Source organism: Danio rerio, chromosome 8, assembly GCF_052040795.2.
Source record: "Danio rerio strain M-AB ecotype USA chromosome 8, GRCz13ab, whole genome shotgun sequence".
Taxonomy (NCBI): domain Eukaryota; kingdom Metazoa; phylum Chordata; class Actinopteri; order Cypriniformes; family Danionidae; genus Danio; species Danio rerio.
The window spans coordinates 738,866-753,804 of record NC_141028.1 but is presented as its reverse complement, the minus strand read 5'-3'; the positions used below and the strand labels follow the sequence as shown (position 1 = coordinate 753,804).

Sequence of the window (14,939 nt, the reverse complement as noted above, 5' to 3'; positions counted from 1 at the left end):
GGAAAAAACGTGTGTAATTTCTCACTGCTGGTGTAATTTCAGCACTTATACTCCTGCTGACATGACTGCACTCACGCCTGGTTTTACACACATCCATCAACAGCAGTATTCCTGGTGTTGAGCGTTTCTCAGTGATTCTCTGTTTGAAGCGTCTGCCAGTGTTTATGTTGGAGCATCTGCTTTTCCTCTGCTGTCTGTTTTTGAAGACGAGCTTTTATTTGGGTCAGGGCTTGAGCCAAAAATACCTCCAAAGTCAACACAAATATCAAAATTCAAGATAAGAGTTAAAAACATGTCCAGAATGAAGGAACTTTTTTTGTGAATCTTGTCGATTGCAGTAACACACTTAGATCAGCTCTTGTTGCATCATCAGGTTTTTTAATGCATTTTTTGATTGATTTTGATGAATGTGATGCACTGATGAAAGATCCACTTTAATTTCTTTCCACTAGAGCTGGAGGATTACTAATTATACTCTATTACTGACTATTACTAACTATACTCCGTTACTGACAACAGATTGCTTGATGAAATGTGTAGTCAATTAAATATTCTCTTAGATTACACGTTTATGATAATGTAATCTGACTACTTTTAAATTACATTTAGATTACTTTTGAACTGTAATCAATTGCAGATTACATGAAAATATTTGATCTGTTATATAATCTCTTAGATTACGCATTCATTGGGATGTAATCTGGCTACTTTTGGAATAAATTTAGATTACTTTCGGTCTGTACTCGGTTACTGATTACAGATGACATGACAATATTTGGTCAGTAATATAATCTCTTAGATTACACAGTTACAGTAATGTAATCTGACTACTTTTGGATTACATTTAGATTAATTTTGGACTAATTACAGATAACATGATGAGATTTTTGGTCAGTAATATCATCACCTTGAAATTATAAGGTTTTATCTGCATTCTAAATTATTTCGAGATATTTAGCTTCAAAGTTTTTGCATTCCATATAGCAATAAAAAAAAAAGTCTATTATAAAAATATCCCATAATGTAAATAAGTTGTTTTTTAATAAAAATGTCAATAACTAGAGCCTTTTAATTCTAAGGTGACGATATAATCTCGATATAAAATTTAGATTACCTTTGGACTGTAACATGTTACTGATTACAGATTACTTGACAATATTTGGTCAGTAATATAACCTCTTAAATTACAAATTTACAATAATGTAATCTGACTACTTTTGGATTACATTTAGATTAATTTCGGACTAATTACAGATTACATCATGAGATTTCTGGTCAGTAATATCGTCACCTTGGAATTATAAGGTTCTATACGTTCTGGATGATTTTAAGATATTAAGCTTCAAAGTTTTTGCATTACATATAGCAATTTTAAATAAAAAGTCTTAAAATGTGAACAACTTAGAAAACATCCCATAATGCAAATAAGTTGTCATTTAATAAAAATATCAATAACTCAATTTTGACAAAAATGTCAGATAGAGCCTTATAATTCTAAGGTGACGATATAATCTCCTGAATTGCACATTTATAGTAATGTAATGGTTACTTTTGGGTTACATTTAGATTACTTTTGGACTGTAACATGTTACTGATTACAGATTACACGACAATATTTGGTCAGTAATATAATCTCTTAAATTACAAATTTACAATAATGTAATCTGACTACTTTTGGATTACATTTAGATTAATTAAAATCCAAATGTAATCCAAAAGTAATAAATAAAAATTAAGATCAATAAAAAGTCTTAATGTAAACAACTTATAAAAAAATCCCATAATGTAAATAAATTGTCATTTAATAAAAATGCCAATAACTCAATTTTGACAAAAATGTCAGATAGAGCCTTATAATTCTGTGACGATATAATCTCCTGAATTGCACATTTATAGTAATGTAATGATTACTCATGGATTACATTTAGATTACTTTTGGACTGTAACATGTTACGGATTACAGATTACATGACAATATTTGGTCAGTTATATAACCTCTTAGATTACACATTTACAGTAATGTAATCTGACTACTTTTGGATTACATTTCGATTACATTAGATTGTTTAAAGTGCAATGATGGACAGTTGATACTTTACAATACTCACACCAATATATCTCACTGTAAGTGTTTGATAAGAGTAACAGTAAATAATAAAAGGGTAATAAAATGCACATTTTCTTCACATTATATTATTATTGATTGATAATTTCACAGCAGCAATATCATCAAATATTTTATCTACAAATGCTAGAAGTGCAGATGACAGAATTCACGTCATATAACCCTTCTCTTCTGAAAGAACATGAAGAATGATGAACGTTTATAAGAGGGAGATTTATTAGGAAAAATATATAAGCATTAGAAATCATATCAATAATAATATCTAATTATGATGTAATCCATAAATAGTAACTGTAATCTGATTAATAGTATTTTAAAGTTGATTTCTCTGATTGCAAGTACTTGATTTTTGTAATCTGATTACATAATCCAGGTCACATATAATCCATTACTATCAAACTGCATGGGGAGACTCATCAAATGGTTATAATAAACAGTTGCAAAGCGCTGTAATAATTTCGAAAATCACAATCGCAGTATATATATATATATATATATATATATATATATATATATATATATATATATATATATATATAACCTGCCTAATACCCACACTAAAAAAAAGTGTTGCATGCAGAACTGTTGCAAACAATTTATTTGTGTTGAATTTAAACAAACAAATTAAATTGAATAATGTTCAACTTAATTTTTTGTTTAAATTCAACACAATTAAAGGGTTTACAACCACTTAACGTAAAAAATTGAGTAAATCCAAGGAATCATCCTTGAATAATTTTTTTCAGTGCAGTGACCAGAAAGTGGTTTATTTATTTTTTATTGTTAAAATATTGATGTCCAGAGACTGTTAAGTAGCCCATTATTTAATATAAAATTCATTTTAATGTGTGATGCGACCAAAAAGTGGTCAAAAACAAATATTTTATCAAATCTAATGAGTAGTGGCTTGGACCCAGAAACAGTAATTCATATGTCATGACTAGGCCCACCCGAAATCTGCGCGCGCAGAATTACGCGGATTTCCACAGAATTTTAGCCCATCATTAATTCTGTTTGTTTACTTGAGTAAATGTGTAAATCTATATTTATTCAGTTTTTTTTATTATTTTCAGTAATATTATTGACTAATATGAAAATGTTCATCTGATTTATGCACAATGCAGTTTGTACAGTCATATTTTTTATTTTTTACTAGATATATTATATAACAAACTTGCTTTATTTCCCAAATAAAGTGAATGTAATTGCATTTGCATTTTAAACATTAAATAAAAGTTTAAAATGTATTCATTTTTATTTTACATATTAGGGTTTTAGTTATGATACTCCCAAAATAATTCAGCAGAAATCCCCAGACTTTTACCAAAATTCTCTGCAGAAATGGCAAAAAACATTCGCAGAATCGGTCTGGCCCTACTCCATTCATATGTAATATAATTATATATGAATGGCAAGAAAAATTATGAGAATTAATTAATTGATTGTGAACAACTTACTGTCATCATGTTAACAATACTATGTAATCCTGATGTAATCCTGATGTAACAGTAACTGTAATCTGTGTATGAGTATTTTCAAAAGCAGTTTACTCTCATTACAATTACTTTGTGTTTGTAATCTGATTACAGATTACATAGAGTCCATTACTACCCATATGAACAACTGTCTGACATTGTCAGAAATAATAATAATATGTAATCATGATGTAATCCATAGAAGTAACTGTAGTCAGTTTTATAGTATCTTTATTAGTAGCTCCTCTTATAGTTTCCAAGCACTTAATTTTTGAACTATAATTATGTAATTCGTTACTACGCAGCTTTAAGTATATATGTAAATATAAAGATCCTGACTTTAAGTGATTGGTGTATTTCTGTGTATTCAATCTCTCATTATCACACTGATGTAGTGAATCAGGAAGAAGTGAGTGTGTTTTCTGCAGCGTGTGTGTTTTGTGTTGAAGATCTCAGACAGCCCACCTACTGAAATACTTCAGTCTGTCGTCTCATTTCTTCCCAGAAAACATCTGGCCGCCGCCGCCATGCTAACAAATCAAGCAAAGTAGGTTTCTGACATGTGAAGAGAGAGCGGCCGTGATGCGTGTGTGTGTGTGTGTGTGTGTGTCAGGATCATGTAAACATACATCTGTCCCATGCCGACACACACTCTGACCGGTTTATCCAGCGCCGTCCTCCCGCCGTCTTCTTCTGCTGCTTTCTTCTGGTTTGCGCGTGTCAGGTTTCAGCGCATCTGCTTTCTGTCAGGGGATGGAGACACGCACACACACACACACACTGAGATGGAGAGCTGGAGGAGTTTAGCAGGACTGAACACTGCTGTCTGACACTGTTGAGGAGTTACAGGACTAGCAGAGCTGTTGGAAGAGCTGCACACACACACACACACACACACCTTCAGTACATGCACCCTGATCTTTAGTGTAGTGAACAGTAGGAAGAAAGTCTGATTATTCCACATGTTTTCTTCGCTTGTCCGTTGTTTTATTGTTTATAGATTTTCTTTTACATCAATTAAATAAATGAATAATGGTGATGTATAACCATTAACTCTGTGTGTCCGTGCAGACGCAGGAGGCTGAGAGTAAACACCGTCATCTGGAGAAAGAGTTCCAGCAGTTCCGGGATCAGCAGAGTGTCCGTCCAGAGGCCCGACTGCAGTCCGAGATTAACCTGCTGACCCTGGAGAAGGTCAGACAACAGCTTAATGATCCTGAGATGATGATCATTCACTCACTCCATTCACTCATTCATTCACTCATTCAGTTATTCACTCAATCTTTAACTAATTTCTTTATTTACTTGCTCGTTGTTTCACTCACTCATTCATTCACTCGTTTATTTACTCACTCGTTGACTCACTGATTCACCCATTAATTTATTCGCTCACTCTTTCACTAATTTCACTTGTTCATTAATTCACTCACTCATTTATTCATTAATTCATTCACTCATTCATTCACACACTCATTTTTTCATTAATTCATTCACTCATTCATTTACTGACTAATTTATTCATTCATTCACCCATTCATTTACTAATTCATTTATTTACTCTTTCACTCACTCATTCATTTACTCGTTCACTTGTTGATTCGCTCATTAATTTTATATTTACTCACTTGTTGACTCACTTGCTTTTTCTTCCGCTAATTTCACTCACTCATTAGTTCACTCATTCATTCATTTAATCACTGACTCATTCATTTATTTACTCATTCATTCATTCAGTTATTCACTCATTCATTAACTAATTCCTTTATTTACTTACTCGTTGTTTCACTCATTCATTCATTGACTGACTCATTTATTCATTCTTTCACCCATGCATTCACTAATTCATTTATTTACTCACTCATTCACTTTTTCATTCACTCACTGACTCATTTACTCATTCGTTCACTCATTCACTTATTGACTCACTCATTAATTCACTCGCTCAATTTATTCACTCATTCACTTGTTTATTTACTCACTCGTTAACTCACTAGTACACTCATTCATTTAATCACTCGCTTTCTTTCACTAATTTCACTCACCCATTAATTCTCTCATTCATTAATTCATTCCCTGACTTATTTATTAATTTATTCTCCCATTCATTCACTCATTCAGTTTTTTTACTCATTCATTCACTAATTAATTTATTTACTTACTCGTTGATTCACTCATTCATTTACTCACTCACTTGTTGACTCACTCATTAATTCCCTCACTCATTCAATAATTCCTTCACTGACTCGTTTATTCATTCATTCACCCATTCCTTCACTCATTTAGTTATTTATTCATTCATTAATTCATTTATTTACTTCATTCATTCATTCATTCACTCATTCACTCTTTTTTATTCATTCACTGACTCATTCACTCATTCATTTACTCACTTGTTGACTCATTCATTCACTCTCTCATTCATTTATTCACTCATTTATTCACTCGTTGACTCACTGATTCACTTATTCATTTATTCACTCACTCTTTCTTTCACTGACTCATTTTTCATTTATTTACTCATTAATTCACTCTCATTCAGCATCAATTCATTTATTCACTGATTCATTCATTCACTTATTCACTCATTCGTTCATTCACTCGTTCATTTAGTCAGCCATGCATTCACTCATTTACACATTCACTCACACATTCATTTGCTGACTCATTCACTTACTCATTTACTCTTTCATTCATTGACCTTTTTATTCACTGACTCTTTCATTCACTCACTCACTGTTTGTTTGTTTGTTTGTTTGTTTGTTTGTTTGTTTGTGCAGGTGGAGCTGGAGCGTAAGCTGGAGTCGGCCACTAAATCTAAGCTGCACTATAAGCAGCAGTGGGGGCGAGCGCTGAAGGAGCTGGCCAGATTCAAACAGGTCAGACGTTACTGTTTTATTATTCAATCTCTGATATGCTGAAAAAAGTACAGTAAGGGATTATTATTCATTTATAGAGCATTTAGGAACAGTTACTTGTACTTGCTTTAAATACTGTGAATAAGTTAAACTGTTCTGTGTAAATCAGTTCACAAAAGAAGAGTACTTGTAAATTCATTTATATATTTAGCAGAATAATATATATATATATATATATATATATATATATATATATATATATATATATATATATATATATATATATATATATATATATATATATATTAACTTAGAAGTTTGGTCATTCTTAAAGTTTTTGTAAAATTAAAATAAAGTTGTTTAGATGTTGGAATGAGTGTGTTAGTCTGAATGATATCTATAATCCAGTGTGTCCAAAACAGAGCCAAAATTCACATGCAGCGTATATAAACATATAAAAATCCCCCTTTTTCATGTCCGCCTAAACTCAGTCCTGGAGGACCGGTGTCCTGCAAAGTTTAGTTCCAACCCCAATCAGATAATCAAACTCTAGCTACGCTTTCTAGAAACATCCTACAGGTGTGTTGGAGCTAAAATCTGCAGGACACCAGCCAGACAATCAGATTAAATTCTCCTCATACTTCAGTTTCTCACATGCCCCACCCTCTTTTTGTCATTTGCATACATTTGATGCTATTTAAGGCTTGTTTTGTTTTTTTGAAGGGGAGGAGCTGCTTTATGCCCCGCCTTCTCTTCATGTTTTAGTAAAGAGATTACATTGATAAAATCATTCATGGCACCTTTAACAGTAAGATTATATTAGTTATTGTTAATTAATGTAATTACTTTCATGAATGAACAATGAACAACACATTCACGCATACAGTATTTATTTTTATTTTTGAAGTTGTTTATTGTTAGTTTTTGCACAAGGGGTTTTTAAAAAGTTTAAATTCCATAGTATAAAATAAAACTTAATTTTTCCTAAACTGTCTAGAAAATGCAGTTAAACAGTCTATGCTGACATCATCTTCAGCAGCTCAAACACTCTAATGGCTAATGAACAGACGGCTGCTTCTCACTCAGGGCTGCTGTTTATGCTAATGAGATGAGCACTAGTGGGCGGGGCTTTCCCCCTCTGATGACACATACAAAGGGAGAATGTCAATCAAAGTGTTTCTGCATCAAGTCTGATTCTAACAAACCCAAGGAATTCATGTTGAGCATTAGTGGCGGGAGATATTCACACACTGCTGACACACAACTGGGTTTAAAGCTCTTATAGAAGTGATTTTTGCAGAATAGTTCCGCTTGAAAAGTCCGCCTGTAGATCTGTAATGATGTAAAAGCTGCAGTTTGTGAGGATAAACAGTTTTATGGTGTGCTAATAACTGTTGCAGACGTAGAGCAGCTGCTTTTCTCTTCTCGCAGACGATGATTTATGAGCTCGGCTCTGCAGAACACAGATCTGATATTGAGCTGTAAATCAGCGCTGTATTATGTTTAACATTAAACATCTGAATATCAGCCCGGCCTGCTGAAACATCTTTAAGTGGATACTTTTTCACGTCGCGTTTTTATCAAAGCTTCAGACTGTTTCCCACACTGATGTTCTCCTCAGTTTTTCCAAGCACGTCTGGATTTTTACAGAAATTTACAATTCTTTTAAAAATTCTAAATATATTATAAAAACTATTAAAACAAACCATTTTAAATGTGTATTAGTATTTTATTTTACATCTTTTAGATTTTTTTCAACTTGTTTTTTTCTCTCACCCGGAGTTTTGACTTTTCATCTGTCAAGTTTACTTTTATTTGTCAAAATTATAATGTTTTCTCTCCTGATTTTGAGTGGACATCTAGAATTTTAGAAATCTTAATTATTTTAATTAACATTTTTTTGTCTTTATGTCCACAAAATTCAGTTTTTTTAAGTATATTTATTTATTTATTTATCTTATTTTGTTTTTTATTTTTTACAAAATTCAGATTTTTTTCAAATTGTAATTCTTTTTCTCTTCCTTCAGGAGTTTTGACCTCTCAATTTGGAGATTATTTGTCAAAATTCTTTTTTTTTCTCTTAAATCTAACTGTACATCTAGATTTTGTTTATTTATTCTGCATTGACATTTTATAATTCTTTTCAAAATTATGAGAAATATTAGGGGCATTACGGTGGCGCAGGGGTTATCACTGTGGCCTTACAGCAAGAAGGTCTCTGGTTTGAGTCCCGGCTGGGTCAGTTGGTGTTTCTGTGTGGAGTTTGCATGTTCTCCCTGTGTTGGCGTGGGTTTTCTCCGGGTGCTCCGGTTTCCCCCACAGTCCAAACACATGCGCTATAGGCGAACTGATCAACTACACTGGCTGTAGTGTATGAGTGTGTGTGTGTGTGTGTGTTTCCCAGTACTGGGTTGTAGCTGTTGGTTCTTTAGGCTGTAGCAACCCCTGGTTAATAAGGGACTAAGCCAAAGGTAAATTAATGAATCATTATTATTATTATTATTATTATTATTATTATTATTATTATTATTATTATTATTATAGAATTCAGATTTTTTTATCTTGTTTTTCTCCCACCAGGAGTTCTGACTTTTCATCTCTTAATTTTGAGTTTGCGTTTATATTCAAAATTATTTTTTCCGCTCCTGATTCTGTGTTCGTCTAGATGTTTTAAAGGCTTAGTTGACATTTTACAAATCTTTTCAAAGTTTCGATTGTTTAATTAATGTTTATTTTTAAAGGGTTTTTTCACACAGATTTTTTCTCTCTTAAATTTGTCTTTATCTCTTTTATTTTTTCTCTTGAATGTGTGTATATCTAGAATGATTTTTTTTACTTATGAATTGACGTTTCACAATTTATTTAATCAAAGTATTAAAAAGAAACGTTTCAAATTAATTTTTATTTATTTTTTTAAGAGAATTTTTATTTTTTTAACAAAAGTTTCCTTTTTAAACTTTTCTGACGTTTCATCTCTCAGTTTTACATTTATTTGTTATTAATTAATTTATTTTACATTTATTTATCAAAATTCAGTTGTTTGAATATTTTAAAGGCTGCATTGACATTTCACAAATCAAATTCAGATTTGTTTTCTTAATTTTTATCTTTCAGGGTGTTTTTTTTCACAAAGTTTTGATTTTTTTTATTCATATTTTTTTATTTTTCAATAGAATTCTGAGTTTTTTCTCCCAGCAAAAATTCTGAATGTTCATGTCTCAATTTTGAGTTCATTTTCTCCTTATTCTGAGTGTGCATCTAGAGAATTTTTCTTAAATTCTGAATTGACATTTCACAATTTCTTTTTCACAAATCGTTCATTAATTTTCCTTTGGCTTAGTCCCTTTATTCATCAGGGGGTTGCTACAGCGGAACGAAATGCTAACTATTCCAGCAAATGTTTTACACAGCAGATGCCCTTCCAGCTGCAACCCAGTACTGGGAAACACCCATTCACAAACACACACTCATACACTACAGCCAATTTAGTTAATCAATTCCCCTACAGCACATGTGTTTGGACTGTTGGGGAAACCCACGGGGAGAACATGCAAACTCCACACAGAAACACTAACTGACCCAGCTGGAAATCGAACCTGAGGACACAGTGCCTTTTCAAAATTCAGATTTACAAAATATATAAATGTATTATTATTATTATTGTTATTATTATTATTATTATTATTATTATTATTATTATTATATATTTAGTTTCTTTCTCCACACAGAATTCAGTTTTTTTTAGTATTTTTTAGTACTAGTATTTTTCTCTAGCAGGACTTTAATACTCAATATTGATGTCTTTCTCCTGATTCTGAGTGTACATATAGAATTATTTAAGGGCTGAATTGAAAAGTCACAATTATTTTCAAAATTTTGATTTTTAATTTTTTTTATAGTTCAACTTTTTTTTTATTGTTCAACAGCCAAGAACAAAGAACACACGTCACACTACACATACATATGATACATGTTACATGTTTTTTTTTTTGGTGTGACAGGTGGCTGAACAAGGAAAACAACGTTTAGCAAACATACAGCTGAAGTCAGAATTATTCGACCCCCTTCAAATTTTTTTCTTCTTTTTTAAATATTTCCCAAATGATGTTGAACAGATTCAGGAAATGTTCACAGTGTGTCTGATAATATTTGTTCTTCTGGGAAAACTATTATTTGTTTTATTTCGGCTAGAATAAAAGCAGTTTTTAATTTTTTAAACCTCATTTTAAGGTCAATATTATTAGCCTCTTTAAGATATATTTTTTCTTGAAAATCTACAGAACAAACCATCATTATACAATAACTTGCCTAATTACCCTAACTTTACCCTAATTACCCTAGTGAAGCCTTTACATGTCACTTTAAGCTGTATAGAAGTGTCTTGAAGAATATCTAGTCTAATATTATTTACTGTCATCATGACAAAGAGAAAATAAATCAGTTATTAGAGATGAGTTATTAACACTGTTATGATTAGAAATGTGCTGGAGAAATCTGCTCTCCGCTAAACAGAAATTGGGAAAAAAATAAACAAGCAGGCTAATAATTCAGGGGGGCTAATAATTCTGACTTCAACTGTATATGGAAATTAAGGTTGTGGTGTGAATGTACATACTCATATACTCACATACATCACATACATATACCTGTACTTCTCCTTCATTGTTCAATCTCCCCAGCATATGATGCAATTTCAATCATCCCATTAATCCACTCTTTCATTTCTGGCATTCTGGCACACTTCCATTACGTGGTATCATCCTAGCAGCTGTAATGCATCCAGTCTTGAGAAGATTTTTACCACTTATCAAATATTAAATATTTAATTAAATATTATTTTTCCACTTTAATCTCCTGATTTTGAGTTTATTTGTTTAAATGTAAGTATTTTAATCTCCCCATTTTAGTTAATTTTTTTCTGATTTAATTACTTTTTTTCATCTTTGTCTTCACTCCTCTATATTCCGGGTTTTTCCTCATGTAACTCTGCGTTCTCACTGTGATTTTATTTTATTTTTTCTGAGAGATGAGAGAGTTTCTGCAGTTTCTCTATAATGTAAATCAGCAGAATGAGTGCAGATGTTTCTCTCCGCTCACTGTGGAGTCTTCCTCATCTGCAGTGTGTCTGTGGGTCATCTGCTGGTCACACACAAGCAGATTGTGTGTGTGTGTTAAGGAGACAGAAGCAGACTCCTCCAGTCTGCAGGATATCTGTGTGTGTTTCTCTGTGAAAGACTGCAGATGACATGTAATGTAATGTGTATTTATGTAGCGCATGTATGGCCATACACCCAAAGTGCTTCGGCATCATGAGGGGGGTCTCTCCACACCACCACCAGTTTACCACAGTCTCTGATCACTGGCATGTAAACGTGCGTCTGAGAGCATCCAGAAATCATCATCATCGTCATCATCTTTACGTTATGAGCAGCACAAATATCCAAACATCCCAGATCGATGATGCGTTTGCTGGAGGAACAGGAGTCTCGTTTCTATCTCATTACAATGAAAATCTGTGAACATCATCAAGTCAAACTAATAGGTGTGCATGTGTGTGTGTGTTCAGCGTGAGCAGGAGAGCGCTCTGTGTCGTCTGAAGAAGCAGCAGCAGGAGCTGGATCAGATGCGTCTGCGCTTTCTGGCCGCTGAAGAGAAGGAGACGGTGAAGAGCGACAAACAAGAGCTGCAGGACATACGCAACCAGCTCAACAGGTCACACACACACACTCATGCATACACACACTAATACTAATGCACCCTCTCACACACACATGCACTAACATTGATTTTTTTTTGATTGATTGATTGATTGATTGATTGATTGATTGATCCAGGCTGAAGCAGCAGGAGGATCCGCCGCATGGTTGGACAGACGCAGCACAGGTGTGTGTGACGGAGGGCGCAGATGAACACGTGACGCGTCTGCTGGAGGAGAGAGACACACTGCTGCGCACCGGCGTATACACACACCACGACCGCATCATCGCTGAGCTGGACCGGCAGATCCAACAGGCCATCAAGCCCTCCTGAACACATATGCACACACATGCACACTCACAATCATACTCATACACTCATATACACACACACTCGCATTGACATGCATACACACATATATGTACATGCACACACTCACTCACACATACGTGCCCACATACATGAACTCACACACAGATGTGCATATACACACTCTTCCTCAAATCCGAGTGTGTGTGTGTGTGTGTTCAGCAGGGGGCGCTGTTTCTCAACAGGTCACTTTATTACAGACTCCTCATCAGGGCTTCATATCTGACTTTATTTATAGTGTTTCTTAGTGTTTTTACTTCATTTATGAATATGCTTAATAAATATTTTCCTGCCGTTCATCATCGTCTGACACTTTATTTTGTGTGGCTTTATTATGGAGTCCACTTACAAAATGAATCAACTTCACCAAATTAAAATGGTCGACACCAAATTTAGAATTCGTTTATTCATTCATTCATTTTCTTTTCGGCTTAGTCCCTTATTTATCAGGGGTCACCACAGCGGAATGAACCACCAACTATTCCACAGGGTTCATTTGGAAAAACGTGGAAAACGTTTGGAAAAGTCATGGAAAACAGAGATCTGTATACTTGAATATAGGTTTACTTGTTTAAATTCTATTCTGTCCTTGGCCAATCACATACTTTAACATTATTAGTGGTGTAATCATTATGTAAATCACTTATACATTGATATGAATATAAATTGAAACTGAATAGATTTCTGTGTGTTTTCTGATATGCTGTTATAAATATGAACACATTGTTTTTCTTTTACCATGCATATGTAGACATTGCTTTGCCAGAGATGGGTTGCGGCTGGAAGGGCATCCGCTGCGTAAAAACTTGCTGGATAAGTTGGCGGTTCATTCCGCTGTGGCGACCCCGGATTAATAAAGGGACTAAGCCGACAAGAAATTGAATGAATGAATGTAGACATTGCATGAAACATGAGGTCATGGAATTTTAGTGATGAAAATGTGTATGATTCCAGCATATGTTTTACACAGCGGATGCCCTTCCAGCGGCAACCTAGTACTGGAAAACACCCATACACACTCACTTATACACACACTCATACACAGCGGCCAGTGTAGTTGATCAGTTCCCCTATAGTGCATGTGTTTGGACTGTGGGGGAAACCGGAGCACCTGGAGGAAACCCACACCAACACGGGGAGAACATGCAAACTCCACACAGAAACACAAACTGACCCAGCCGGGACTCGATTTAGTGACCTTACTGTGAGGCCGCAGTGCTGCTTAAATTTTTAATGTACACTTAAAAACTGTAGGTGAAGGTGGCATGGTGGCGCAGTGGGTAGCACAGTCACCTCACAGCAAGAAGGTCACTGGTTCGAGTCCCAGCTGGGTCAGTTGGTGTTTCTGTGTGGAGTTTGCATGTTCTCCCCATATTGGCATGGGTTTCCTCCGGGTGCTGCGGGTTCCCCCACAGTCTAAACACATGCGCTATAGGGGAACTGATCAACTAAACTGGTTGTTGTGTATGAGTGTGAATGCGGGAGTGTATGGGTGTTTCCCGGTACCGGGGTTGCAGCTGGAAGGGTAATCGCTACGTATATCATGCTGGATAAGTTTGGCAGTTCATTCCGCTGTAGTGACCCCTGATTAAAGCCAAAAGAAACCGAATGAATGAATGAATGAATATGAAACTATTCATATTATGTTTAGTTTGACACAATGAGTAAAGGTTTACATTCTTTTCTTCATATTGTGCTGAAGAATGTCCTGAATGTGGTTATTATTAATTTAACAAATTATAAAGTAATTTAGAATTTAAAAAAAGCACTGAAGCGTCACATTTAGGGAAACCTGTCTGTCAGGAGAGCTCATAAAGGGCTGCATTATTGCTGTTTTATTGATTACTAGTGAAAATCCTTCAGCTTACTGAGCGTCAGACTGAATTATAATGATTATGGTATTTTTTTAATGATAGTGGAATGCTTTTATTATGAATTACATGTTTTCAAGAGCTGCAGAAAGCTGTAAATGGAAACGTCTGTGTGTGTTTTTCAGTTCAAAAGCCCAAAACAAATCATCATCGTGTTGCTCTCTGTGGACGTTTCTTACTCGCTGCAGTGTTTGATGAACTAATATTATTGCAAGTGATTTAAAAAAGGGCTCGAGTACAGAGAAATGTAGAATAACACGCAGACGCTGACAGTCTGAGTATTTCATGTGGTTCATCATCGGCCTCCAGAAACACACACAGATCTGCTGTTATTCTGAACTTCTGAACTCCTGTTCGCTAACGGCAGTGAACACGCACACACACACACACACCGCATTACTGATCAACTGCTCACTGTTTACAAAACCTCTACTGTAACCTGACTACTATTGGATTACATTTGGATTACTTTTGAACTGCAAAGTTACTGATTACATGACAAGGTTTTTGGTCAGTAATATAATAGATTGCACATTTATGGTAATGT

At 34.2% G+C, this 14,939-nt stretch overlaps 1 protein-coding gene across 1 annotated transcript in view; it reads left to right on the top strand.

Moving 5' to 3' along the window:
• The window catches only part of cep120 (centrosomal protein 120), a 45,094-nt gene extending 32,274 nt beyond the window's left edge, over nt 1-12,820 (top strand). The window contains exons 17-20 of the mRNA XM_087264107.1: nt 4,672-4,794; nt 6,378-6,476; nt 12,022-12,167; nt 12,290-12,820. Of these exons, the coding sequence (XP_087120233.1) occupies nt 4,672-4,794; nt 6,378-6,476; nt 12,022-12,167; nt 12,290-12,485 (564 nt within the window). The 3' untranslated portion in view covers nt 12,486-12,820. The remainder of the gene's footprint in view (nt 1-4,671; nt 4,795-6,377; nt 6,477-12,021; nt 12,168-12,289) is intronic.
• The last annotated feature ends 2,119 nt before the right edge of the window (nt 12,821-14,939 follow it).